This window comes from Urocitellus parryii, chromosome 1 (assembly GCF_045843805.1).
Source record: "Urocitellus parryii isolate mUroPar1 chromosome 1, mUroPar1.hap1, whole genome shotgun sequence".
NCBI classification, from domain to species: Eukaryota; Metazoa; Chordata; class Mammalia; order Rodentia; family Sciuridae; genus Urocitellus; species Urocitellus parryii.
The window spans coordinates 165,095,917-165,123,761 of NC_135531.1; the positions used below are offsets into that span (position 1 = coordinate 165,095,917).

A 27,845-nucleotide genomic window follows, 5' to 3' on the forward strand; every position below is an offset into this window, starting at 1 on the left:
CTGCAATAGACATAATCAATTCAAAGCAAACAATTCTAAACACTGCAAACACACCTCATCACGGCAGACTTATTACAGACATTCCCCCTGTGTGCTAAGCTTGAGTGTCAGATCAAAAGTCTGAAGTCTTAGGCTTTAAGTCCAGAAGATGTACTCACTCAGACAACAGTGATCAGGTCACGAACCAAGGCAGGCTTCTCCTGGGGTGGAGCTGATGGCTGCCTGAGGAGGCTGTCACAGAGAGGTGTCCTTTTCTCACCAGAGTCCAGAGACCGCTGTAGAGTTTGAAAGAGGTGAGAATAATGCAGAAGATCAGGCAGATGAGAAGAGCTGGGATGTCAGTCCAGGTCCTCACCAGGCTCTCAGACTTGTGTGCATCAGTGTCAGCTGGCTGAATGTCTGTTCATTTGCTCCGTCATTTATACAAAGTTTTGGGGCTTCTGACCATCTGTCAATCCCTATATCAGCTGCTACCAGATTTTTCAGTGATGTCATTCCTCCTGAGGTTGAAGCATCTGGTCTGGTGGTCCCCACCCTGATATTCTTGCTTCTTGCTCTTATCAGGCAGAGGGCAACATGCCAAAGAGTTCACTCTGAGTTTGTCAGGGTGGGGAGAAGTGACTTGTTTGGGTCTGAGGGCCATACTGGAGGGCTCCCTGGGTGTGCTGGTGAGACTACAGGTTTCAAACTAGAGTTTTAAAATGGAGTTGCCTAGGCTAAGGCCTAAGGCCACCCTTACAGCCACTTAGCCCCTGAGCCACATCCCCAGCCCTATTGTATTTTATTTAGAGACAGGGTTTCACTGAGTTGCTTAGGGCCTCACTTTTGCTGAGGCTGGCTTTGAACTCTCAATCCTGTCTCAGCCTCCTGAGCCGCTGGGATTCCAGGTATGGGCCTCTGCGCAGGGCACTACCTATACCTTTAAACTTTGGAGGTCGACAGTGGATACAGCTGAAGATTTAGGGTTCCCGTAGTAAGGTCCTTGCTTAGCACCTGGATGACCATCTTAAGTGACAGCCACCACGTTAAGAAAAAGTTTCCTTCCCACCTGAAAAAGGCTCACCACCCGCTCACACTACCCCACCCTCCACCGCCCACATTCCTTCCAGCCCGAGGGCGATCAGCACTATCCCATTCCAGCCCCACCCTTCACCGCGTGGAAGCACCCGCCCAGCTCGGATCCTCGAGCCTGCCCCCAGAAGTCCCGAACCCCAGCTGCATCTTCCCCGTCCGTGGGGAGGTGGCCTTCACTTATCAGCGCTGACAAACACGCTCCGTGTGAGTCGGCCCGGTCGCGTCTTTCATTGCTCGCTCGCCCTGCCCGGTCCCTCGCCTCCCTTTCGGGTGGGCAGGGAACAGACGGCAGCTGGCTAAATGGGAAGCTCTCAGTGGGACAGCTGCGGACTGGGCGGGCGCCGCGGAGCAGCCCAGGGCGCTCCTCAGATCCTGTCTTCCACGCCCGGTGGGGTCCCAGAGCTACTGCCGCGCTCAGGTCCCGGCACTGCAAGGAAGTCCCGTCTGGAAAGGGGGCTGGACCAAGAACCTGTCATTTGGGCCGAGTGCAGCACCGATTGGGTGACGTAAGTTGTCACTCAAAACTAGGGCGGTGCGCGGAGCCTGGCAATCGGGAGCGCCAGGGAGGAACTGTCCAATGAGGTGCGCAGAAGGCGGGGAGGGGCGGGTTTCCGCATTCTCGCGGGGTTTTCCTCCTTGCTCGCTGAGTTCTTCGCCCACTGCTTCCGCGTCTTCTTCCCGAATCCCCTGGTGCTCCGCGTAGCCTGAGTCCCCGACGAGCTCGGGTACCCGGGATATTCCTCCGGAGGACGGCGGGTTACCCCGGTGGCCCCAAACGGTGAGTGTGCGGCCAGGACTGGCGGGACCCGGTCACCACCTGCCTCGGGGACCCGAGTGGTGTGAGCTACGGAGCGTGGGGGCGGATTCCCCACTGTCGGGTGGCTCTGGGCTCACGGGATGAGTTGGATGACAGGTCTCTGAGGTTAGCTGCGGAGCGTGCTCGAGTCTGCGTTGGCGGGTGGCCCTGGATCCTGGGTCTGCGGGTGAGTTTGGTGGCGTGTCCCTAAGGTAAGCTGCAGAGCGCGGCCGAGTTCTCTGTGGCAGGTCGCCCTGGGCCCCTGTCCCATGGGTGGGCTGGGCAACAGATCCTTGTCCTCTATTTCGCCTCCCTGTTGGCGACATCCCTGGGTCAGCTCTGGCCAGCTCATGTGGCCTGATGCTCCCAGGGTGTGTGGTGAGCCGGGGAGGGTGTCAGAGTTCTGGACTCAGGTGTGTTCTGACTGTGTTAGCCTTAGGGGTCCCCGCCTGTCCCTGTTTCTCCCCAGGATTAACCTGTGCGTCCTACAGACACATACTCCTAAATGTGCAGGAAACAGGGTATCAAGTCCATTTTCCATTCAAAGCCTGGCTCCTTCCAAGACTGGCAGCAGAAACCTGAAATTCCAGTTCCCTCCCGCATTCCCAGATGCCAGCTGCACCCTCCAGTGCATGCTTTGCCAACTATTTGTTTCATAGTGTTTTAATTGTGGTAGTTTCTCCTATTAATGAATGGCACGTTTAAAATATTTTATTTTAAAAATATGGGTAAACATTTCCCAGGAGTGGAAAACAGAGAGAAATTACCTGGAACTTGTGTTTAAAAGGTACTTATGCCTTCCTTTATCTTGGCTGTGCCTTGTCTTTGGGCATAGGTGTCCTTTGGCCACTACATTGTGACCTATGTCTTCAATCACTGCCCTGTTCTTTTCTGGTATTGCTGCAAGTTGCCCACAGCTACCCTGTACCCTGCAGGGTGCAGGCAATTTCAGACCTTGGGTCACCTCCTCCTACAGGGCAGCCTGAGGTGTGGGGTGCAGCCTCTCAGGGGAGCAGCTGGAGATATACAGGTCTGGCAGTGAGATGCTGGTGTTCAGGTAACATGACAGACATGGTTCCTCCCCTCCGGATGCACTCAGAGCTTTGAAGGAAAACAGTTATTCCAAAGAGCAGGGGAAACTGATCCCAGCAAGGTGGAGCAAAATTCTACAAAGCTCTTCAGCAGCAAGTGGGGGTTGGGAGGATGTGCCTGGTGACAAATGGCCTGACCTGAAGCTAGAGTCTGACAGGTCAGTGTTCAGTGGTGCTGCAGCTCCCTGGGTTTGTTGCCTTGGAAAGACTTGCCCACTTATTTTAGTGTCAGTTTTTCAGTAATTGTAAAGTGTAGCTTATTAGTAGAGCTGATTAGAAAATATTTCCAAAGGAAAAGCTAGAGGTATAAGGCAGGGGGGAAAAGATAGAAAAAAACAGAAAACAAACAAATATTAGGTCTTATATTACCCTCTCTAAAAATTTTTACGTACTGTTTTTCTTCCCCAGAGTGAGTTCACTGCGTTTCTTAGATGACTTCTATTTTTTTGCTGGGGAGCATGTTGCAAATTTAAATTAGAACTGCAGGCCTTTGCTTTGGGAATGATACCTGGGAATAGAATCAGTGAAAACCTTTGTTTCAGTGTGGTTGTAGAAATGCGTGCATTCCCAGATGAAAGTGTGGTAGAGAAATTGGTATATACATATATATGTATATATCAATTTGTTGTGTATATATATATTTTTAAGTTATAGATGGGCACAGTATCTTAATTTATTTTAGTGTGGTGCTGAGGATCGAACCCAGTGCCTTACACTTGCAAGGCAGTGCTTCCCCACTGTGCTACAATCCCAGCCCCAAGAAGTTGGTATTTTTATCACAAAGATTTAACCTCACTAAGTTGCTGAAGGCCTTGCTAATTGCTGAGGCTGGTTTTGAACTTGGATTCTTATGTCATCCTCTGGAGTCACTGGGATTACAGGCCTGCACTATAGCACCTGGCTAGTCAAAAATTTTTATGTACATTTTTTTTCTCTCTTTAGATGTGTTCTTTTTTGCAATGGGGATGGAAGAGTGGTTTAAAATATAATTCCAGGGCTTGGCCTTTTGGATGCTACCTGGAAAAAGAAACAGGGAAGATTTCTTCTAATATGGTTGCAGAAAGTGAGTATATTTCCCCAACCCATTGTGGTAGATGAATTGGCTCATTACAAAGATTCACCAAAACATCCACTCCTGTAGTTTGCAGTGGTTTGGCAGTGGATGGGTCTGTTCTGTACCCTGTGAACTGCAGGTGAATGTTTAACACTGATTCTGTTGACCAAAACTAGTCAATTCCTAATAATAGTCACCTGTGATGATTATCAAATATTATCTTGGATATAGCATTGAGTAACATGTTTATTGTCTGAAAAGGAATAATTTTGGTTTTCCTGTTGAAGTATTTAAATGTGAGTGTTTAAAATTGTTCCTCCTATAAACACAGACATAAAGTTTGAGTGATTTTACTGGGTTCTCTAAACACCAAGTCTCTTCTGATTGAAAACTTGACTGAGGGGCTGGGGGTTGTGGCTTAGCAGTAGAGCACTCACCTAGCATATGTGAGGCCCCTGGGTTCGATCCTCAGCACCACAAAAAATAAATAAATGAATAAATAAATGTTAAAAAAGAAAGAAAGAAAACTTGACTGAGAAGAAAAGTTCTTGATCCCAGTGACTGTAACCCAAGGCCAGACTTCCTTCTGCAAAAGGAGGTCATTGAAGGTCCAGTCAGAGCTTTCTGGGCAGCCTTTCCTGCAGAGGCCCAGGCTGCTCACACCAACCCTGGAAGGCTCCCTTATACGGAAAAGCTACAGAGCTCTGGAAAGCTGGGGATCCTCAGGCAGATGTGGTGGGGGACTGGATGGGAAGGCTAAAGGGAGCCCCTTTCTGAGGGTGCATATTGATCCCAGAGTGTGCAATGAAACAAATGCAGATTTGGGTGAGAAGCAACTTATCTAAAGGAGCAGGAGGGGGGAGAACCACAGGTGAGCTCTGCAAGCACCCACAGCTCTTGCAGAAAAGGGCTGCTTCGTAGAGAGGGGCAAACAGGGTTAGGAAGAAGCTGGAGGGGAGGACTGCGAGGAGTCAGCCTGTTCTTAAGAGGCACCAGGAAGAAGGGTCCTATGTTGTCTCCAGGTGCCAGTGGGTCAGAGTTCAGGATCCTAGAGGAAGGAGGGAAACTTGAGTCAAGTTTGATTAACAAGTATTTGTTCTGATTCCTGAAGAGAAAACTGTTCCCCTAATTGCTTATGAGGGGGAAAAAATAGGGGAGGGATTTTTAGTATCAGAGTTTGAGTTAAAAAGGGAGCATCTTTATGGGGCTGAGATTGTGGCTCAGTGGTAGAGTGCTGCCTGGCACTTGTGAGGCAGTGTGTTCGATCCTCAACACCACATAAAAATAAATAAATAAAATAATTTTTTTTTTTTTAAAAAAAGGGGAGCATCTTCAAAGTCAGGATGGGAAAGGGGTCTCTGTGCAGAATTGCTATAGCAGAATGCAGAGGAAGAGTTTTTCTTCATTCATAGGTCTTTCCCAGAATTCTCTTTGACTCTTCCATTTTTTTTAACATATCTTTTTATTTTGGCCAATCCTAAGCTGTATCCTTTATAGTAAGGTGAATATAAGCAATGTGTTTTGCTAAAATCAAATCATTGAACTTGAGGAGGGGGGTGATGGAAGTCCCCAGTTTGTAGTTCTTTGCTTGCAGCAGTGTGGCTGTCTGCCTTGCACCTGGCATCCATACTGGGGCAGTGGAGCTGACCCTGAACCAGGGTTTGTGCTGACCCTGGTGGTGTTAGAATTAACTGTTGAATGACCAGTGGTTTTGGAGAATGGATTGGTGTTCATCAGACTCACGTTTTAGGTGTCAGAAGGGGTTTCAGGGAAAAGGCCTCACAGGTAAGGGCCCTCATGTGCCTGCTGGTGAGTGCTTGAGTGTCAGTGAAAACTGAGGTCCTGCAGGATGGAACATTTCACTCTGGGGAGAGGAGAGCACAGTGTGACCTTCCAGAACCAAATGTCCAGCTGCTCAGGTTTCCTCATTCCCTAGGAGGAGCAACCTAGACTGCATCCACTGTGAGAGTTGTCCCCATGCTTGGGAATGTGTTTAGCTACCAAGCGGGGTTCCTGGAGAACTGGGGGTGACAGGCTGCTTATCTGAACTTGCTTCTGATGTAGCCTTTATCAACTCTTACTGCCACAAAATTCCAGTTTTCCCCCAAGTACTTAGGAACCTTTTTTTTTTTTTTTTCCCTCCTCTAGGGTACTGGGGATAGAATTCAGGGGCACTCAACCTTTGATCGACATCCTCAGCACCTTTAAAAATATTTTTTTTGTATTTTTTGATTTAGACACAGAGTCTCACTGAGTTGCTTAGTACCTCCCTTTTGCTGAGGCCGACTTTAGCTCATGATCTCCTGCCTCAGCCTCAGTAGCTGCTGGGATTATAGGTGTGCCCTACCATGCCTGACCAGGAATTTCATTTCTTCATTGAACTTAGTATTTTTATGTTCTTGGTTAACATTTATTTGGATAGAGTAATTTGATGTAAAGAAGAACTGAGAGTTCTTGATATAATTGTGTGTGTGTGTGTATGTGTGTGGTGCTGGTGGGGATTCAAACTAAGGCCTCCTGCATGTGAGGCAAGCACTCTACCAACTGAGCTGTATCCCCAGCCCTTTGAAATATATTTTTAATGCTCAGTGTAGTCAGATTCTAAACTCCCATATATCCCTACCCAAATAGAGATGACTTGGCCCTGGGCAGGCTGCCCTGGTCTCTGCTACCTCTGCCTGGAGGTGCGGACAGTGCCGATTCTTTCTATCATTCCTGGTTGTTTACCCATGTGTGAGGAAGCAGAATGTTACTTGGTTTTGTCTTATTTGAGTTTTCAATAACTTTGTGTTACCATTAGTACTCTATTACTGTGGGACCGTAACATGTAGTATGTAGTCTCTGTCTCAGTTGGTTAGACTCATGTTGCTGTTTTAGGCTGTGGTTCCCCCAGGTCCCTCCACTGTTTCTGCTTTGGGACCCTGACTTGTTTTGAGTGTAATTTTTATGTTCTTGATAATTCCATCCTTTTTAAAAATTTGGCCCCTAAGTATGCACACTTTATGTTGTACACATCGGAAAATCATCAGGCTATTGATTATGGATAAACTACATTGCACTATATGGATCAGCTCTCTGGTCTTTAATCCTTGTGTGTATATCTCTAATACATGTCTGTTCTTGTTTACTTCCATGTGGATGTACATTACTTTTTACTGAATACTATTTCTATGAGCATTTTTTTTGTGTATTTTCATGTTCTTGGAAAGGTTTTCAGTAATTTTCTAAAATTTAATTCAGTTAAAACTCAATTCAAATTTAATTCATTTGTGAGGTAATTTCTTCTTTTCTTTAATATTCCCTCAACATGAATTTATTTTTCTTTGTAAAGACTGTAGACATTTCCCCTGAGGTAGGGCAACCTTCTTGTACCCTATTGTTGTTTCATGCAGGAGCCTCATTTTTCATAGATGTGAGTGTATCAATCTCTTTCTTTGGAATTTCTTTGTCTTCTTATTCAGAAAACCTATAGGACAGGGGGCATGATGGGTTTCAAGAGAGAAATACTTAGTTGTTCCCTCCTGGCCACCAAGGAATGAGTCCTTCTGGGGCCAGCTGTCAGAGCCTGGCTCCCAACTTGGGAATGTGCTTACCTCTCTGCAAGTGGGTTTTCATTCTGTACTGTGGGTGAAGCAGGCTCCTTACATGAGGTGGTTCAAGGGCTTGCTTTCTATTCATTGAATTCTTTTTATTATTGCCATATAATTAGTTTTTCATGCACTTAACTAATTGTATTTCCTGATTGTCTTTTTATTTTCTTGAGTGGAAAAGAGTTAATTGAGAGTGAAAGTGTGAGGAGGCCTTAGCCATGCAACCTTGGCTTCTTCTCAAGTGATGGATGCGTGTCTCCCTCCCTTCCATTCTGGCCAGACCTGGCACCTACCTTCTCGGCTGCCTTGGACACCAAGGCTGTAATTCCTCATACATGCTTGTGTTTCTGTGCCCAGAGGAACAGGAAGACAACAGAGCTGGCTGTAGAGAGCTGTCTCAGCCCTGCTTAAGTGGAAATGTCCCCCTGATGGGGCAGGACCCCTTGCAGGGAGGAAATGCTGTCTGAGAAGGACTTTTGCCAAGACTCTGTCTTTCTGGCCTATTTACCCAGAACTACATCTCCTGTCACTCAGGGCCCCAAGTTTGTATATGTGGCTGGGGTATACAGGGGTCTTATGAACCCTGGGCAGGTAGCAGGCAGCTGGTGGGAGGGGGTGGTCTTCCACAGTCTCAGAGGCCTTCATCTCTCACCCTGTGTATCTCCAGGACTGTGTCTTCTCTGCTGCATGAGGCCCAAGTGGCTGTGTCTCAGATCTGTCTCCCTGTGACCTACACCTGCTGAGATCCATAGGAAGGATGTCTGGTCTCCTCAGAAGGCAGGAAGTGGTGAGTGTGTGGGGCCCAGTCAGATCACAGGGGTGGTGGGTGGGGGAAGGTGGGCTGTTTAGAACTGGTGGGAATCATCTGTGGCTGGACTCTGGCTTCCCAACTGTCAGCTCCAGAGTCAGCCAAGCCATACCTGAGTCAGATGCTGCTACAGCTCAGCCCTTGATGCCTTCAGCTCATGGTATGGGCTGGTCCATGGTGGGTTCCCAGTGTGCTGCCTGGTCTGCCTGATCTTTGGAAGAACCCTCTATGCCCACCCAGCCCCTTAGTGTGCAGTGAAGGTAGAGGACCTCATGGATCCTGCCTCAGGTGTGGGTCTCCTGTGTGAAGGATGCTGGTTTGAGGGGTCCCTGTCCTTCTTTCCCCAGGAGTCACCCTGCTTTCCCCCATCTAGGGCCTGCTAGGACTCTCAGTAGATCTTTAAAATTTCTGCTCTTTGATGACATTGCTGGAATCCACATTCTTCTCCAGCTCAAAGCATTATCAACTTTCTGCTCCTCACACTATATTCAAGTGGGCACAGCCTCAAAGATGTGTCTTCTGTTGATGAGTTTGCCCTGTGGTGAGAGCAGAGCAGAGTCACCCGGAGCTCCACTGTGAAACAACTTCCTGTCTCTCTTCCTTTACCTTCCCCACCAGAGATGCCAGGATGTCTTTGTGTAGGAGTTTCTTTTGTACTCTTCTGGGGTCCTGTTTCTTTAGCCACTGTCCTCTCCTTTTCTGGGGCTACCTCTGGGTACCAAAAGCTGCCCTGTGTCCTGCAGGGTGCAGGGAATTTTAGGCCCTGGGTCACCTCCTTCTAAAGGGCAACCTGAGGTATGGGGTACAGACTCTCAGGAGAGTAGCTGGAGGGCCCATTGGCTGAGGAATGTGCTGGAACAGGCCTCATCTAGACAGATCCCTCCTAGGGATATTGTCTCCCCCAAGCCCTGTTCTCATTCCTTGGAGACAGGTGGACAATGAGCCTGTGGATGCTGGTGCTCAGGGGCCAGGTCAGCAGTGATTCCTGCCTTTGCATTCTCTCTCAGTTGTGAAGGAGGAAAACTCTCCCAGAGCATAAGGACCACCCACCCCAGTGCAGTGCTGTGCAAACCTGAAAAGCCTCATAGACTGGAGTCATGGTCCAGGTCTCCTGGATCATGGAGTGTTTGAGTGAGCAGGACCAGGTGTGAGGATGCCCAGCTCATAGGGACCTTACCTGCTCCTTGAACCTGAGACATCTGTGTTCCCTCAGCCCCAGCCTTTTCTGTGTTCCTCACTTTGAAATGAATGCTTCCTTATTTGAGACAGGTTTTCCTTAAATGTGAAACGTATTTATTCAGAGGTGAGCAAGGTGAAATATTCTTTTTTTTTTTAAGTCTTTTCTATGTCATCATTTCATTCATCGAACATATTTTGGGAATTTGGGGAAAAAAGTTCCTAATAGGCTATGGTGTCTTTTTCATGTCCTTGAGTGTCATACCCAGGGCATTGCTTACACTAGTATTTTCTCAAATTATACCCTTCTTTGGCTATTTTCTTTCTCATTTTATTAGTAGATTAGTTATATATAATATTGGGGTTTGTTTTATTTATTTATCTCTTTGCCAACAGGGATTGAATGAACTCTTTACCACTGAGCCCCATTGCCAGCCCTTTGTGTTTTTAATTTTGAGGCTGTCTCAGTAAATTGTTTAGGACCTTTCTACTTTGCTGAGGGTCATCTCAAACCTTCATCCTCTGCTTCAGCCTCCTGGGTTGCTAGGATTGCAGCTGTGCACCACTGTGCCTGGCTAATGCTGTGGTTCAGTTTTTACATAACATGCAAGCATGGGATGTAATGTTCTCCACTTCAGATGCCAGTAACTCCTCTTTCTCTCTCCTACTCTCTTCCTGTTTCCTTTCCTCTATGCTACTGGCCTTCCTCCTATTTATTTATAGTTTTTTTTTTTCAAATTAATGCCTTATAGATAAACATAATGGAATTTTCTGTTATATATTCCTACATGCACACAGCATAATTTGTTCAGTTTTATTCTACTCTTACTCTATTTTCCTGACCCTCCTCCTTTTCTCTCAGTCTCCTTGGTCTACTGTATTGATCTCTCTTCTACTTTCATGAGATCCCTCATACCCCACTTCTTCCCTGATTCTGCTCTAGCTGCCACATATGGGAGAAAACATTCAATAGCTGGCTTTCTGACTCTCATTTTTTGCACTCAGCATGTTGTCTTCCAGTTCCACCCATTTTCATGCCAGTGGCATAAGTTCATTCTTTAGCACTGAGTGAAATTCCATTGTGTTTGTGTACCACATGTTCTTTATCCTTTTATCTGTTGATGGGCACCTGGTTTGGCTCAATACTGTGCATATTGTGGATTGTGATGACTGTCACTGTAGAGTGTTGATGTTACATTGGGCACTCCGGCTGCTGTCTGCAGGATGGTGCTGAGTCCCCAGGTTTGCAGCAAGGACAGGTAAGACCTCCACGAAGCTTCCAGCCGTGTTTCACTGAGGTGCATCCTGCAGTTATGTGAGATTTGATGCTGTTGTAGCATCACAGTGGTCCTGCAGGTTTTCCTGGGTTTCTATGTGGTGCTGCTCCACTGCTGTTTTGGTGACCTCCTGCTCCCCACAACTGTTGTCATTCGTCATCTACATGGTGTTCCTGGTGTGATTACTGCACCTTGGTTACTGTTGACTTGAAGTAAGTTTTGTGCTCATGATGTGCTACTCAAAGTGCTCTTCTCTTTTTCAAAGTTGTTTGCTATTCTCGGTCCCTTGCAATGTCATATGATGTTTTCAATTTCTAAAAAGAAATCTTCACTTAGGATTTCATTGGTAAATAGAATCTGTAGATTATTTTGAAGGTATCACCACATTAATAATGTTAAAACTTTGGTCCATGAGCATGGGATGGTTTTTCTTTTGTTTGCATCTTGAGCTTCTTCCAACAAGTGTTTCGATTTAGGAAATAAGTTTTATACTTTTCTGTTGTGTTAGTTATTATGTATGTATTGTATGTTCTTATGTTATTATTCTATATTTATTCTTGTGGTGCTATTGTAAATGAAGTTTTGTGTTAATTGCATTTCAGTATTTCATGTGTACAGAAGTTGACTTTTTTATTTTAAATTGATTTTTATTGAAATTTGTGTATTAATTTTTCACTGCTGACCTTGGGAACAGATCTACCTCTTGGGTGTTTACAGGTTTTCAAAATCATTTATATTTCTACTGTAAACTTTGCAGTAAAGGATTTCATGAGAGCCTCCATTGTGAAGTCACTTGGATTACCCCAACTTTGTGAAGTGATTTGGGATCTTGGAGCCACAGTGTGACATGGGAGATGGGCTTGGTCACTTAAACCTGTGAAAGTTGAGTGGATGTGAGCTGTGAGGACATTTGTGGGAGGCTTCCCTCTGTGCCTTTGTGTGTGTCAGAGCCCCACCACTTCTGAGGTACTCATCTCCGCCCTGTAGCAGGCTTTCTGGTAGGCACTGCAGTGATGAAAGCCCATCCGATGTCCCCTTCCACTTGCAGTAGAGGTTTTAGGGAGCAGGAATCCAGCAAAACCAGTCAGTTGGGCACCATGTCTGGTGTTCACTGTTGATGGGGAGAGAGGTGATACAGGGCACAGAGTGTGCTGTCTCCTCCCATCTTGGTGCCTGTGGCTGCTGTGTCTTCCGGCGAGTGTGTCTGGATCTGAGCCTGAGCCTGTGCCCACCTCTGTGTGCTTGGTGAAGTCCTTGATTTTGCTCAGTGTCTGGGGCTGTGTGAGTTGGCCCTGAGGTCTAGAATACCTTGGTGTTCTTCCTGGCTTCCCTGGGAGCACCTCTGCTGTGTTGTCAGAAGTGGTGAGAGCAGCCTTCCTTGACTTTTTCTTTTTGTCACGGTGAGAGCCTTTCATCCTGCAGTGGAGCCTCACATTTTCTAGATCCCTGTGGCTTTCTTCAGGGTGTTGTATTCTTTGCCAGGTATGTGTGTGTTTATGTCCTGAAGATGGGTTGAGCTTTGTCAGTGGCTTGTTCTTCATTCATTCCAGGAATTAACACCTCTCCAGAGGCTCGATGCACAGGTATTTTCTACAATTCCTTGGGGTGCCATTTTACTCTTCAGATGGTGTCCATGGAGGACACCATTTTTCCTTTCTATGCTGATGCACTTTTAAGTTACACATATGGACGAGGAGCAGTGAGCTAGTCGCGCACTTGTTCCAGTGTGCCGTGATCAGATCAGGGCGTCAGCTCTTCCATCTGTTAACATCTGCCATTTCTTGGTGTCTGTGGACTGCTCCCCAGCTGAATTATGAAAACCACAGTGGCATACTGTACACCATGGCCACCCTACTGTGCCAGAGAGCGGAAGTGCTGGCCTCTGAGTGTATCCTGTCACCTGAGACCCAGCCTCCTCCCCCAGCCCTGCTGTCCCCTCTCCTCTCTTCCTCATATCTGGTGAGTACTCAGTGCTTTCTGTGACATCAGCTAGCAGCTTCCCTGTGTGAGGACACGCAGTGTGTCCCTCTGTGCTGCCTTCTTCCACTTAGCATGGCATTGTAGTTCCAGTCTCATTGCTGCAGTGACAGGACTGAAGATATTTTTGGTGAAATTCAGTTTACCTATTCTTTCATGAATCTCATAGATGGTATAATATCCCAGAAACCATTTCCAAATTCAGTGTTGTGAGACGTGTGCTCTGTGTTTTCTTGTAGGAATTGTGAGGCTCACATCTTACTTCATGACTTTGTTCCATGTGGATTTCAAGTATGCATGTGCTGAGGTGGGGTCTGACTTCTGGTATTGATGTGAACATACAGTTTTTCCAGCCGTTCATTCCCCAGGGTTCTTTACACTTGGAAAGATCTGGCTCCTTCTGTATGGGTCAGCACTTCCTGGGTCCCCCATTCTCCTCCATTGCCATATGTGTCTGCATTTAAACCTGTGCTACTATGTCTTTGTTTGTTTGTTTGTTTTAAATTTCTTTTTATTATGATTTGTTGTATATGACATGGAATGTATTACAATTCATATCACACATATAGAGCACAATTTTTCATGTCTCTGGTTGTATAAAAAGTATATTCACACTATTCATGTCTTCATACATGTACTCTGCATAATCATGTCCATCGCATTCCACCATCATTTCTAACCCCCTGCCCCCTCCCTTCTCCTTCCCCTTTTCCCTATCTAGTGTTTGTCTGTTGCTCCCATGCTCCCCCTCCCTATCCAACTATGAAACAGCTTGATGCTGGTTGTTTTTATCTTTCTTTCTTTCCTTTCTTTCGTTTCTTTAATTTATTTTGGGGGTACCAGGGATTGAACTCAGGGACAGTTGAGCATTTAGCCACATCCTTAGCCCCATTTTGAATATTATTAGAGACAGGGTCTCACTGAGTTGCTTAGGGCCTGGCTAAATTCCTGAGGCTGGCTGTGAACTTTCGATCCTCCTGCCTTTGCCTCCCATGCCACTGGGATTACAGGTGTGTGCGATGCTGGTTGTTTTACTGACTCATAATAATAGCCATTTTATCAGGTGGTTAGTATGTGCCTAATCCTGTTAAGATACTTCACGACCTAGATTTCTTTTTAAAGTCGTGTTTGTTGACTTTAAATATATGGTACAATTTGCCCTATTTAGTTTTAAATTTATATGAATTTTGATAACACAAATATAAAAAATGACTATATATAGATAGATACATAGATAGTATTACAGTCAAGATACAGAATGTTACTTTTTAATTTTAATATATTTTCATTTAACCCAATGATTACCAACATAATTTGCAAGGAAAATAATTTTTAGTAAGATATTTCATGTTCATTTCTTTGTCCTAGTAATTCTGTGGAATTGAATGTCTATTTAACACATAGCACACCTCAATTTAGAGTAGACACATTTCAGATACTCACTGGCCTCATGTCACCAATGCCTGTCATATTGGCTCCTTTCTTCATCTTTCTCCTTTTAGCGATTCATGATGTAGGCTGCATGATAAGTCTCCTTGTGATGTGGTTTCTTGTTGAGTTCCATCAGAGAGGGATACCAAGAGATGAACTTAGAATATACAAGAGTAGAGCATGGTGCTTTATTCTCCCTATAAGACTATTTTAGACTGTGAGTTGGTTTCTATGTGCTTTTGGTGGGAATAGCTTTAGTTAGGTCACCTTCTCCTACAAGTTTTTCATAATGGCTCTCTCTTCTTTCACCTCCTACCTCTCCAAGTTTACAGAAGGAAAGGTGCTTCACAAAATTTGTTAGTTTCCCTCAACCTTGCCCTTATCTTTTATAAATGCCTTATTAAACAATTTTTACTCTGATTGATCTTTTTCATCCTTAAATCTTTGACTACTGGATTTTAAATTATAAGAGGGTAAAATATACCTCATCTCATATCACAGGCACTGTATATATGATGCCAGATTAATTATATATTAAAATATAACATATAAAATACTAAATGTTTTAAAGAACATATTTGTATAACTTTGTGAAGATAAATGGAAAACAAAAAATATGAGATAAACAAAAACTTGAAAAATTAAATGATATCATACTTAAAATTTTTATGTGTAAACATTTATCAAAAAGAGTTGAAAGAGACATGAATTGTATTACAGGTCATTTTTGTTTATTTTTGATATTTAACTTGACTTGGTTCCTCCTTCGGTTGGTGTTTTCTTTATTGTAGTTCTTCCCTTTGCAGATTTTCATCATTGTTTTTAATTTCCTCCTCATGGAATATTTTGCCTACAATGTTCTGTAGTGCAGGCTTTCTTGCTGTAAATTCTTTTAGTTTTTTTTTTTTTTAATCATGGAAGGTTTCATTTCATCATCAAATTTGAAGCTTAATTTTGCTGGATATAAGATTCTTGGTTGGTATCCATTATCTTTTAGAACTTGGTATATGTTGTTCCAGGATCTCCTAGCTTTAAGAGTCTTGAGTTGAAAAATCTTCTGAGATCCAAATTGGTCTTCCTTTATAGGTAATGTGATTTTTATCTCTTGCAGCCTTTAAAATTCTAACCTTTTTCTGTATGCTAGGCATTTTCATTATAATGTGTCTTGTTGTAGATCTTTTGTAATTTTATACATTTGGTGTCCTATAGGCCTCTTTTATTCGGTTTTCCAGTTTATTCTTCATGCTTGGGAAATTTTCTGCTATTATTTCATTTAAACGATTGTGTATTCCTTTGGTTTGAATCTCTGAACCTTCCTCTATCCCAGTAAATCTTAAATTTGGTCTTTTGATGGTATCTCATAATTCTTGGATATTCTGTTCATGGTTTCTTACTATCTTCACTGTGAGGCCAACTGTATTCTCAAGATTGTATATTTTTTCTTCATTGTCTGAGGGCCTCATTTCCAAGTGATCTAATCTGATGGTGATGCTATCAAGTTTTTTAATTAGCTTATTGTTTCTTTCATTTTGAGGATTTATATTTTTTTTTCAGTTTCCTTTTCTCTTTCTTAAAGTAATCTCTTGCAACTTATATTTGCACTCTCATCTCTTTGTTGGAGTGATTGATTTTTGCCTGTATCTGCTCACTTAGGTTGTTCTTTAATTCCCAGATCATTTTAGTTATGTATATTCCAAACTCCTTCTCTGATACATCATCTATGGTGCTATCTATGGATCCTATTGTTGTGGTATCTTGGTTTGTTTGGGGCACTTTCCTCTCTTGTTTTTTTTTTTATGATGTCTATGTGTCTCCCTCTCTTGATGTGTAGATCTGAGGTATGACAGCTTCTTCCCTATTGTCTTATAGTGTTCCTATAAGTTACCAGTACCTCACCTTTAAGGGGGAGATCAATATTACAGCACTTAATGTACCTAATGTGCAGCCATAGATCAGTTAGCTTCTATTTTTATATTTACAGTTTTGTCACTATAGTCAGAAATGATGAGTTTGGGTATCTTCTACCATATAGTCAATAGGTTTCTGTAATAGTTTACAGTTTCTAATGGTAGAAGAGAGGGTGGGGCTTGGCTGAGATGTTTATGAGGTAGGATGTGAGAGTATGGAGGTATTAGATTATATGACTAATGAGAGGGTAATCATTAGTAGGAGAAACAAGAGATAGGGAACCCCATGCAAGACTCCCTGTCACCTCGGCAACAGGATAACTGTTATCACCCATAGTAGAGATACCTTTGGTGCAGCTGGGACCACAGGGACCTTGGTGATGTCTTACCAGGTCTTTATTGTTGTTCCTTGATAGAAGCGGCGATATCTCAGTTTTGTGGTGGTGGCAGCCTCAAGCCTATACGTACCCTGATGTTGGGCTTTGGAGCCATGCTTTGGTGAATAAGGAACCACAGCATGAGGTGCCTTACCACGTATCTCTGGGCCTGGGACAGGTCTCTCCTCCGGATCTCCAGGCCTCAGTGTGGAGGTCAGGCCTTTCCTCCAGATCTCTGGCTGTGCTGTGACCTGCTCTGTCTTTGATACTGTAGTTTGAGCAGATTTTGAAATTACGAAGTGTTATGCTTCTTCTTTTTTCTTCTTCTTTCATTATTGAGTGTCTTGCAATTCCATGTGAACATTAGAAGAATATCTCTTCTTTTTGTATAAAAATGTCTTTGGTATTTGGAAAGTGATTGAACTGACTTCATGGTTAATGTTTGGGGAGATTTACAATTCTGTATGCTGGCAAATACCAGTTATCGTTAAAATGCATCATTTCCTTCAGAAGTATTTTTTAGTTTTTGTTGTGTAAGACTTTGCAGATAGTTTGTAACCGTTTTTATGCGGCTTTCACCTTCTGTCCCCCTCCTGGCTATTTTCCATTTTAGTTGTGCTTTTATGTATCTCAAAATGTGCTGTGGCACTCTGATGTCCCATGGATTACAGGCTTCTCCTCCACTCGTTCTCATTGTTAATTCCACATAATTTTAATACTTTTAATTTCCCATTCTTCTTCCTGAAAACTAAAAATGTTTTCCCTTTTTTCTAGCAAAAAAAAGTTGTTTTAATTTTATTTTCACAGCAGAATCTAATATCAATTAATGTCTGCCCGTGGAATTGAGGAAAACAATGCATTTTTTCAATTAGATACCAGTCTGTCTTGATTCATCTTTTTTTTTTTTTTTTGGTGCCTGATATTGACCTCAGGGGCACTCAATTACTGAGCCATATCTCCAGCCCTATATTGTATTTTATTTAGAGACAGGGCCTCACTGAGTTGCTTCGCACCTTGCTTTTTTTTGAAGGCGGCTTTGAATTTATGATCTTCCTGCCTCAGCCTCCGGAGACTCTGGGATTACAGGTATATAATGCCTCAGAGCCCAGCCTTGACTCATACTTTAACTTGCATGTGAATGTTTCCACTTCTCCACAGTACCTTCTATCTCTTTAGTCAATTTCCATATGAATTTGAAATTTTCTTTTCTCTTGGTCTGTCTCTTGGTTCAACTTTCTGCTAATCTTATGCTGTGTTTAATAATATAATTTAAAAGTTTCTTATTTTTAGTCAAGTGTCACTTAACATTCTGGGTGTTCTTTAGGCTGCCTCATAATTGCACAAACACCACAGTGTATTTACAGAGTCCTAAAAGGAACAGCCTATTACATGCCTAGACTCTATTGTTTCAAGGCTTCCTAGGCTACAGCCCTGCACAACATTAGACTTTACAAGATATCAAAGGTGATCATGCAGTAGGTGTTTTTGAACAATCATTCCTACAAACACATTGCTTTTTTCTTTACTACTGATAACCATGTGTATGTAGTCCATTATTAACCAAAAATGTCTTTGACCAAAACATTGTTATGTGGCACATGACTGTATATTATATAAACCAAAGGTCTGCTGTCTAGAACATATTGATAGGTATTACTTTTTAAAAATATTCTTATTTTTCTTGGACAAATATTTTCTCTTGATGAAGCACCTGAAAATTCTACTTTATTTTCTTGGTGTTATCACACAGGATAAGCTTTATCTCCAGTTTCTATGTTTTGACCACTTCAATTAAATATTGTCTACTAGGGAAGCTCTGAGATTCTTTGTTCAGAGGGTTCTTTTTCTTTTTGAGGGGTTGGGGGACTTTAATCCTTGAAGTTCTAATTTAAGAGTGGAACAAAATAACAGGATATCTGAAGGTAAGCAAATATTCAGTAAGTCCTACGTTGCTTATGTACCCTCTAAAGCACTCTGACTCAGTGTAAATGCTTAGTTTGGTATGATCCTTCCCAAATTCTTAGCTCCCCCTACCCACTAAAGTACCACTTTGTCAGTAGGCATTTTTCAGAATAGGTACTGTCAGGAGGACTAATATTAGTTCTCTTCTTCACATGAGTTAGTAGGGCTTTATTATTCCATGTATTAGACATGCACCCTAGAAAGACCTTAGGGGTGACCCAGGAGCATGCCTTATTCCTTGGACTCCACCAGGAGAAGGGTGTTTTTGCTCTGCTGCTACATTTCTAGATAGAAAAGTAGCTATTACATTGGAATGCTTGTTTGGGAAGTGAGTGCAGATATAGAGTACAAGTTTCAAAAACCATATCATGACATAAATATTTGGAGACCACAGAAATGTGAGAACATCTCACATGTTGAGAATAGAGCCCTCATGTTGTCAGTCTCTCCTGGTCTGCACTATATGTTTGTGGCATATTTTAGACCTCAGTGGCCTTTGAGGATGTGGCTGTGAACTTCACCCAGGAGGAGTGGGCTCTGCTTGATCTTTCCCAGAAGAATCTCCACAGAGATGTGATGCAGGAAGTACTTAGAAACCTGGCTTCTATAGGTAAGCATGATGTTTCATTACATAATGAAAGACAGAGCACCTGGGAGGTATACTTTGCTCATGCATGTGGAATGTGGAAAAGGGAGTAACTGGGGAATAAATTGGGCCCAATGTCATTGTACTCAACAGCATGAATATCATAATTCTTTTTTCTTTTTTTCCATCTTTTTAATTAGTGCATGATAGTTGTCCAAATTGTAAATCTCAAAATGCATTCTGATTTCACGATGATCCATAATGACTGTTCTGGGTCTACATTTTAGGAGTCAGATGGGAGGACCAAAATGTTGAAGATCAGAACACAAATCCTGGGAGAGATGTAAGGTAATTTGTACTCATAAGAAGAATCAGAGCCCTGAGGGAATTCTTTTCCTATAATTTAACAAACAAACAAAGAAAACAAGCATGATATGAGTAATGTTTATTCTTTTTTTTTTAACCAAAATTAACCTTAATGTAAAATACATGTTTAGTGTTTTCAAAATAATTGACTTTTTGATGGTGCTAACAACCTGTGTTTAATAGCACTGCTTTATTAGCAGCTGTGGAGGAGCAGTTTTGCAAAGTAATTGTTACATTGACTTTCAAACAGAATACAATGTAGACATGACAGAAAACCAGTACTTTCCCTGACATGGGTAATAGTGTAAGTCCAATGCCTGTTAATAAATATAAGAGTATTAATGAGCCAGCCATAAACTGTGCTTGTAATTTTTATACAGAAATCATATGGTAGGCTCTGGAACAAATTTGAAAGGTGCTCAGTTTGGAAAAAAACCCTCAGTGAGATTCCATATCTTAGAGGTTTTTTTTGGTACTCATGATTGAACCTCTGGGGCACTTGACAACTGAGCCACATCCCCATCCCTATTTTTGTGTTTTTATTTAGAGACAGGGTCTCATTGAGCTGCTTAGCACCTCGTTTTTTGCTGAAGCTGGATTTGAACTCGAGATCCTTCTGCCTCAGTCTCCTCAGTCACTTGGATTACAGGTGTGAACCACTGTGCCTGGCTCCAAATCTTAGTCTTAAAGGATATTTCTGGTAGAAAGTTTATGTGAAAGCAATATGTGTGGACAGATCTTCATATATTATGTTTTCCTTAATAGGCATATCATATCTCACTGTGCAAACAAATCATATAAGAATGAGGAGTGTGGAGGGAAGCCATATGAAGTTAAACAGAACAGGAATTCCTTCATTTCTTTCACAAGTGTTCAAAGACAAGTGTCAGTGCATGATGTCAATGGACCTTATGGATATTTGACGTGCAGAAAAGAGTTCAATTGTTTCAGGAGTTTTGAAAAATGTGGACAATCTCATACTGGGGAGAAGATATATGGAAGTAAGCAACCTGGGGAAGACTTAACTTGTTCCAGTTCCCTTCGAAAGTATAATAGAACACATACTGGAGAGAATCCTTACCAATGTGAAAAGTGCGGGAAAGCCTTTGCTAGATCCAGTCACCTTTGTTCACATAAAAAAACTTATACTCTAAAGAAGCCCTATGAATGTAAACAATGTGGAAAAACCTTCCCCTGGCCCTCTTCCCTTCAAGTACATGAACGAACTCATACTGGAGAGAAGCCTTTTAAATGTAAACAGTGTGGGAAAGCCTTTGCTAGATCCAGTCACCTTCGTGCACATGAAGAAACTCATACTGCAGAGAAGCCCTATGAATGTAAACAGTGTGGGAAAGCCTTTGCTACATCCAGTCGCCTTCATGCACATGAAAAAACTCATACGGTAAAGAAGCCCTATGAATGCAAAGAATGTGGAAAAGCCTTCGCTTGGCCGTCTTCCCTTCAAATACATAAACGAACTCATACTGGAGAGAAGCCTTTTAAATGTAAACAATGTGGGAAAGCGTTTGCTACATCCCGTCACCTTCCCTCACATGAAGAAACTCATACTGCAGAGAAGCCCTATGAATGTAAACAGTGTGGGAAAGCCTTTGCTGCATCTAGTCATCTTCATGCACATGAAAAAACTCATACTATAAAGAAACCCTATGAATGCAAACAATGTGGAAAAGCCTTCCGTTGGCCCTATTCCCTTCAAATACATAAACGAACTCATACTGGAGAGAAGCCCTATAAATGTAAACAATGTGGGAAAGCCTTTGGTAGATCTAGTTACCTTCGCTCACATGAAGAAACTCATACTGTAGAGAAGCCCTATGAATGTAAACAATGTGGGAAAGCCTTTGCTACATCCAGTCACCTTCACTCACATGAAAAATATCATAGTATAAAGAAGCCCTATGAATGCAAACAATGTGGGAAAGCCTTCCCCTGGCCCTCTTCCCTTCAAATACATGAACGAACTCATACTGGAGAGAAACCCTATGAATGTAAACAGTGTGGTAAAGCCTTTAGTTGTTCCACTTATCTTCATGTGCATGAACAGACTCACATTGGAATGAAGCCCTATAAATGTAAATAATGTTTAAAAGCCTTCACTTCTTCCTCTTCCCTTCAAATACATAAACAAACTCGTATTGGAGAGAAGCCCTATGAATGTAAACAATGTGGAAAAGCCTTCCCCTGGCCCTTTTCCCTTCAAACATGTGAACAAACTCCTATAAATGTATACAAATATAAATAAATGTAAACGAAGCCTTTATTTTACCCCTATCTTCATGTGCATGAACAGGTTTACATTGGAAAGAAGCCCTATGAATTAAACAATGTGGGAACACCTTCACCTGGTCCTCTCACCTTCAAATACGTAAATACTCATACTGGAGAGAAGCCCTATCAGGGTAAACAATGTGGGAAAGACTGCATCATCCAGTTACTTTCACTCACATGAAATAACTCATACTGTAAGGCAGCCCTATGAATGTAAACAATGTAGGAAAGACTTTGTGTTAAGCTCTCAGCTTCACAAACATAAAAGAACTCATATAGGAAAGAAGCCCTATGTATGTAAACAACCTTGAAGAGGTTTGGCTACATTCAGTCAGCTTCACTCACATGAATGAACTTATATAGGAAATGAGACCTATGAATGTAAACAAAGTGAGAAAGCATTCACTAGGTCCTTTTACCTTCAAATACATAATTAAACTCATACTGGAGAGAAGCCCTATGAATTTAAGCAGTGTGGCAAAGCCTTCATGCAGTCCATTCCACTTCACCCACGTGAACGAATTCATACAGGAAAGAATGCTATGAATGTAAACAACATGGGAAAGGCTTTGCTTCATTTGATGGCTTTCAGTCCCATGAAAAAACTGATACTGGAGAGAAGCCTCATGTATGTAAACATTGTGGTCAAACTTAGTTTTACCATTCATCTTCACATGCATGAACAGACTTACCCTGGAGAGAAGCTCTATGAAGATAAATAATGTATTAAAATTTTCATATTTTCTCCCTTTTCCTAAAATATAAGTGAACAATCTCATAGAGGAGAAAGGCCCTATGACATAAGTGTTGTGGTATTAATTTCAATAGTTTGGCTTCTTCAAATACATAAGAAAACTCAATGGGAAAAAACATTATGAATGTATACAAGGAAAGCCTTTACTTCTTCCTGTGGGTTTTACATACATATATTTATTCTAAAGAAGAGTCATTTGAACGTAAACAGTAGGGCAATACATTTACAAGTTGTGATTATCTTCATGTACATGAAATAAATCATACTGGAGAGAGGCCTCTTGAATATAAACAGTGTGGTACACCCTTTGCTTATTCTAATTCAGTGTGAAAACACCAGAGAACTCATACTGCAGAGAGCCTGTATGAATGTAAACAGCCTGGAAAAGTTTAGTACTTCCACTCACCTTCAAGAACGGATGCACTTATACTGCTGAGCAAGTATAATGTAAGCAATGCCGGAAAGGTTTCACTTATTCTTATCAGCTTTAAATCATAAATTCATACTGGATAGAAGTATTATGGCTGTCAAAATGTGTGAAAGCCTTTAATTGATCTTTCTACCTTCAAATACAAGAACAAACACACTGGTGAGTGTTATGGTTTGAGTCTAATCAATATAGATTATAGATTGTAGATATAAGATACTGATAAGCAGAATAAATAAGATAAAATTAAAAAAAATAAGTACTATGGGATAAATAATGTTAAATTGCCCTGTAATAAGTTAGAAGTAAGCATAAAACATAAGTTCATTAGGAGTAAGCCTAAGTAATAGTAGTAAATCGTGTAACTGTAAGATTTAGGATTTAAGCTACAGGACATAAAATATAGAACAGTGTGAGGTGATAAATCAGTAGGCCAGTAGAGTTATAGATAAATATAGGCTAATTGATTAACAGATATAGATAAGGTTAAATCAATATAGCCATAGACAAATAGATTGGTATAGCCATAATGACTCAATTTTTATAATTCCTCTATGAACTCTCATATAAGTTATTTTTCAGATGCTAAAAAAAGTTTGTTTTTCTGTACTTGAGCACAGGATGTAAACCCATAAATGTTCTCGAACCCAGGATGTAGTTGTCTGTTTTTGCTCCCTGCTTTCTCAGCACTTGTATCCTGCTTGCTTACAACTTGCAGATTCTGTAGGATGTGGTTTTCTTCCTTAAATACTCTGGCCACAGACAATTTGAAGCTGTTCTCCCATAGGGTTGCTTGGACTCTGTGAGGGGTCTCTGGCCAGATAATAAAGACTCTCAAATTTTCTTTAAATTTGGAGTTTTCTGAGTGATCATCCCATAACAGTGAGAAGCCCTTTGAATATAAACAAGGTAGTGAAAACTTCATATGCTGCAGTTACATTCAAAATCAAGAAGTAACTCCTATTAGAATAACACTATACTAATATAAAGAATCAGAAAAGTGGTGCAGTTCCCTAATAAGCCTTAAAGAAATGGTAATGTAGAAATGCACTTTGCATGCAAAAATTGTGGCAAATTTTTCAGTTTCCCTGGTCATCTTCAAATACATGAAAGGATTCACATGACAGAAACTCTGAACATTAAAACATGGTAAGTTAGTTTCCCCACTTGCTTTCAAAGCCATTTCACTCACAGTAGGGAGAAAACCTTCTAAATGTGTGATATTTACTTCCTATACATGAAAGGTAATGGATCAAAGAAATGTGTGTAAATGTCCAATTTTGCCAATTCTTTTGAAGAACATAAAACAATTTGCACAGGGTGATAAATTCTGAAACAGAAATCGGATAGAGTCTTCACATGTTCCAGTTTGATTTATGTGTCAGACTGGATTTCCACTGAATTGACAATAATAGCAGAGAAAAATCAACCTCAGGGAGGGAAGATTTATTTTGGTCCATGACTGGCTGACTGCTTTGCTTTAGGCCTGAGGTGGAGCAGAACATAATATGGAATGGTGTAGGAGGGTAGACCTACTTACCTCATGGCAGCTGGGGAGGAGGGTGAGAGTGAACCAAACCCATCCCTAGTTGTCTAACAGGTTTGGATTATGCAGAGTGCAGCTGTGGCCTTTCTATTTTCTGTGCGTCTGCTTCCCTTGATACTGTAGTGTATAGCCTTGATGGGGTTTATATCCTTGGTGCCTGATGTTCCAGGTACTGATTGATAAAGGAAGAGGAAACAATGGTGTTTGCTTCCAATAAAGCATGGGAGAGGCTACCCCCAGTGTTCTGAGGGCGAACTCCTTTGTCAGTGTGGGTTTCCTTGGCACTGCTGTTTGCCATCATTTCAGAAGTCCAATAAGAAAAAGTTTTGATGTCCTTGGAGAAAATGACATTGCATTGTGTACTATCCTGAACAAGAATAAATCACATTTCCTGAAGATTGACATGATGACTTCCATTGTAGGTTACTGAGCAGCTAAACTCTTTCACTTAACCACACAGAACATGAGCATTAGTGGGGATCAGATGAAGATAACCTGTGCAACCTGCAAGTTTGCATGAGTAACTACCCCCAATTTTCAGAAGCAATTTGTGTAGAAAGAAGAGGAGACAGAGGGCTGGAGTGTAGTTCAGATAGTAGAGTGTTTTGTCTCCCATGCATGCACAAGGCCCTGGGTTCAATCCCTGGCACACACAAAAAAGTAGTTATGTGTAACATGCAGTTCTAGCAACCTAATAACAACTGACCTGCTCACCAAGACCCTTGAGTACAACATGCTATGCTTACAGCTCAACAAGTGTGCTGATCCTCTGGTATCAGATACTGGATGGCTCTTCAGTTGGTCTTGAACCAGCCCACTTCCTCCCCACCCCTCTTTGTTGCTTGTAAATCTCAAGAATACATGTAGAATGTGTACGTAGAAGAATGAAAAGCAATCCCATGAGATGACAGGCCAAATTGTCTCTTGGAGAAGGAGAAGTGTGGGAAGGCAAAAGGTAAGAGGCGGCAGAATGGGAAGTGGAAAGAGATGGGGGGAGAGCCCACTGACCATGCCCCTCCGTGACTCAGGGGCCAGTACAATGGGATGGAATCTTTAAAGGATTTGTCTTTTGAGGCAGCATCAGAGTAAATGTCTCTGTTCTTATAGGACAATTATTCTCAATTATTCTGAGGAATAATTGAGAATAACATTGGGGTAGGATATTGGAGAAGATTTTTGACAATCTCGAATCTGGGCAGCAGGTGGAAGGATGGTGTGGACATTATTCATATATGTGAGCTGGTTTTCAATATCCTGGTGTGATCACTGAGCTCAGAGCAATGGAGAACAATATCTCAGAAGATGAGACCCACGTCCAAATCCTGAATGCTACTTGCTCAAACCATGGATTCTGGTTTGTATGCTAACTTCATTCCTGTATATTCAAAGGCAAACTACTGTAAACAAAAATTGCATTTGGGGATGAGCAACAAGGAATTTGTTGAGGGACTAAATATGCTATATGATCAGGTGATTCATTTAATCCACATTTCAGTAATTTATTAACATGAAAAATGAATCATTAGGTTTGAAATGAGCTAACTACTGAAGAAATAATAATACTTTAATTAGTTTAAGAAATTTGTAAAGTAAATCTCAGAAATTTGAGGATATAATGTCTTAAAACAGGAACACATTCAACCAGAGAAGTGAGACAAACCAGTGGTTCAGAATAGAATTTAAAGAGACAAACCCACACAGATTGTTATTTGATCCTGGATAAGTGTACTAAAAAACATATTGGAGTAAGGACAGCCTTTATAAAAAAATTGTGGAAAATCATATGATGAGCTATACCACTTTTTGGTATTTACTGTAAAATATTGATGTTTGGATAGTATAGTGATACCTGCATGTCCAGGACCATAGCAGCACAATTTAAAATATGGAACTGGCATCAGTGTGTATCAGTGGATGAATTAATACAAAAAATATGGGGTAAATTCACAGTAGAATCTTATTCAGTCATAAAGAAGGATGAAATTGTTATCTGTAGGAGAATGTATGGAACAGGAGAATATATGTGAAGTGAAAAAAGTCAACTCAGAAAGTCAAGGCTCATGTTTTCTCTGGGGTTGAAGTTACAAAGAAAGGAAAAGAAGGGGGCTGGGGATACAGCTCATTTGGTAGAGTGCCTGCCTTGCATGTCCAAGGCCCTGCATTTAGTTCCCAGCACCAAAAAAAAAAAAAAAAAAAAAAAAAGTAAAAGAAATGTATAGAAGGAGATCGTAAGAGAATCTGAGATCAGTAGAGGAAAGGACCAGGCACAAGGAGGAGGGAAGGATAAGGAAAAAGAAGAGTTGCTGGGAGGGTAATGGCAAAGTTATATTGTTCTACTTTGTGCATGTGTGACTGCCTTATAACATCACAGCATTATGTGTAAGTATCATGCACTAAGGAAAATGCAGGAAAAAAGAAAGGGTACAATCCAGCTAATCTGCAATCCCAGTGTCTGAAGTTCTCTGTATCCTATTCCTCCCCTTCTGTTGGAGGCGACCCCAAGGAGGAGTTTCCATCTCAGGGCCAGTGCCAACTGGGAATCAAGCGTGCATGGGAAGGCAAGTAGAGAGTGAAGGTTGCAGGTTCCTTTTGGAGTACCTTCATCTCCGTATTTGCGAAAACTAGTCAGCTCCAGGAGAGTTGCTCCCTATGTGCATATCCTGACCTTTGCTGGGTTGTGTTGTTCATCAACTTCCTCTATTAGACTGCGGCAACTCGTGGTTGTGCTATTAGCATCCAAGCCTATGTCCCAAGCCAGTCCTCATTACATAGGGCACCTGATTGTTTCACAAGAGAAATATTGAGAAAATGGTGATATAAAATGTTAACATTGTTTTGAGGGAAATAAGAAATTACTTTATTCTGAGGCAAATGTGAATGACTGTGGCCTTGACACACAGATTCATATTACGCTTAAAGATTTGTTCCTCCATTGAAGAGTTTTGATGAACTTCCTTACCCATGGAACAAAGATGTCTGTGAATCAGTAGGTTTACCAGATTTTTCCTTGGGGTCCTTACATAGGCAGGCGAGGAAACCTGCTTATAATTTTCAGAAATAATCTTGTAGAATTTGTAGCTTTAAGATTGATATTGGGAAGAGGTTGGCTAAAATTAGTGATACACTTTCATAACAGGGATTTTAGATAAGATATAAAGGTTGAAAATAAACAGATTTTAAAGGCTCTAAGATAGCCCAAAATAATTTTGGTTCTTGGCATGCAATATTCCTCTCCTAAGTCATGAGGGTCTGCTCAATCAAGGCTTTACACTGTGCAAGATCTCCAATACATTTGCAGCTTCAGAGAAGTTCAGCTTCACAGTGGACCCTTTGGGCTAAGTACCACAGTGTGCATGC

At 41.9% G+C, this 27,845-nt stretch overlaps 1 protein-coding gene across 1 annotated transcript; it reads left to right on the forward strand.

Annotated features, from left to right (window-relative positions):
* Window positions 1-1,714: 1,714 nt before the first annotated feature.
* Window positions 1,715-22,452, forward strand: LOC113177261 (uncharacterized). Its single transcript, XM_077798026.1, has 6 exons — window positions 1,715-1,852; window positions 3,904-4,024; window positions 8,273-8,392; window positions 19,004-19,130; window positions 19,394-19,454; window positions 20,238-22,452. Exons 3-6 carry the CDS (start codon window positions 8,363-8,365, stop codon window positions 21,571-21,573), a joined length of 1,554 nt encoding a protein of 517 aa, XP_077654152.1. The 5' UTR covers window positions 1,715-1,852; window positions 3,904-4,024; window positions 8,273-8,362; the 3' UTR covers window positions 21,574-22,452.
* Window positions 22,453-27,845: the final 5,393 nt, after the last annotated feature.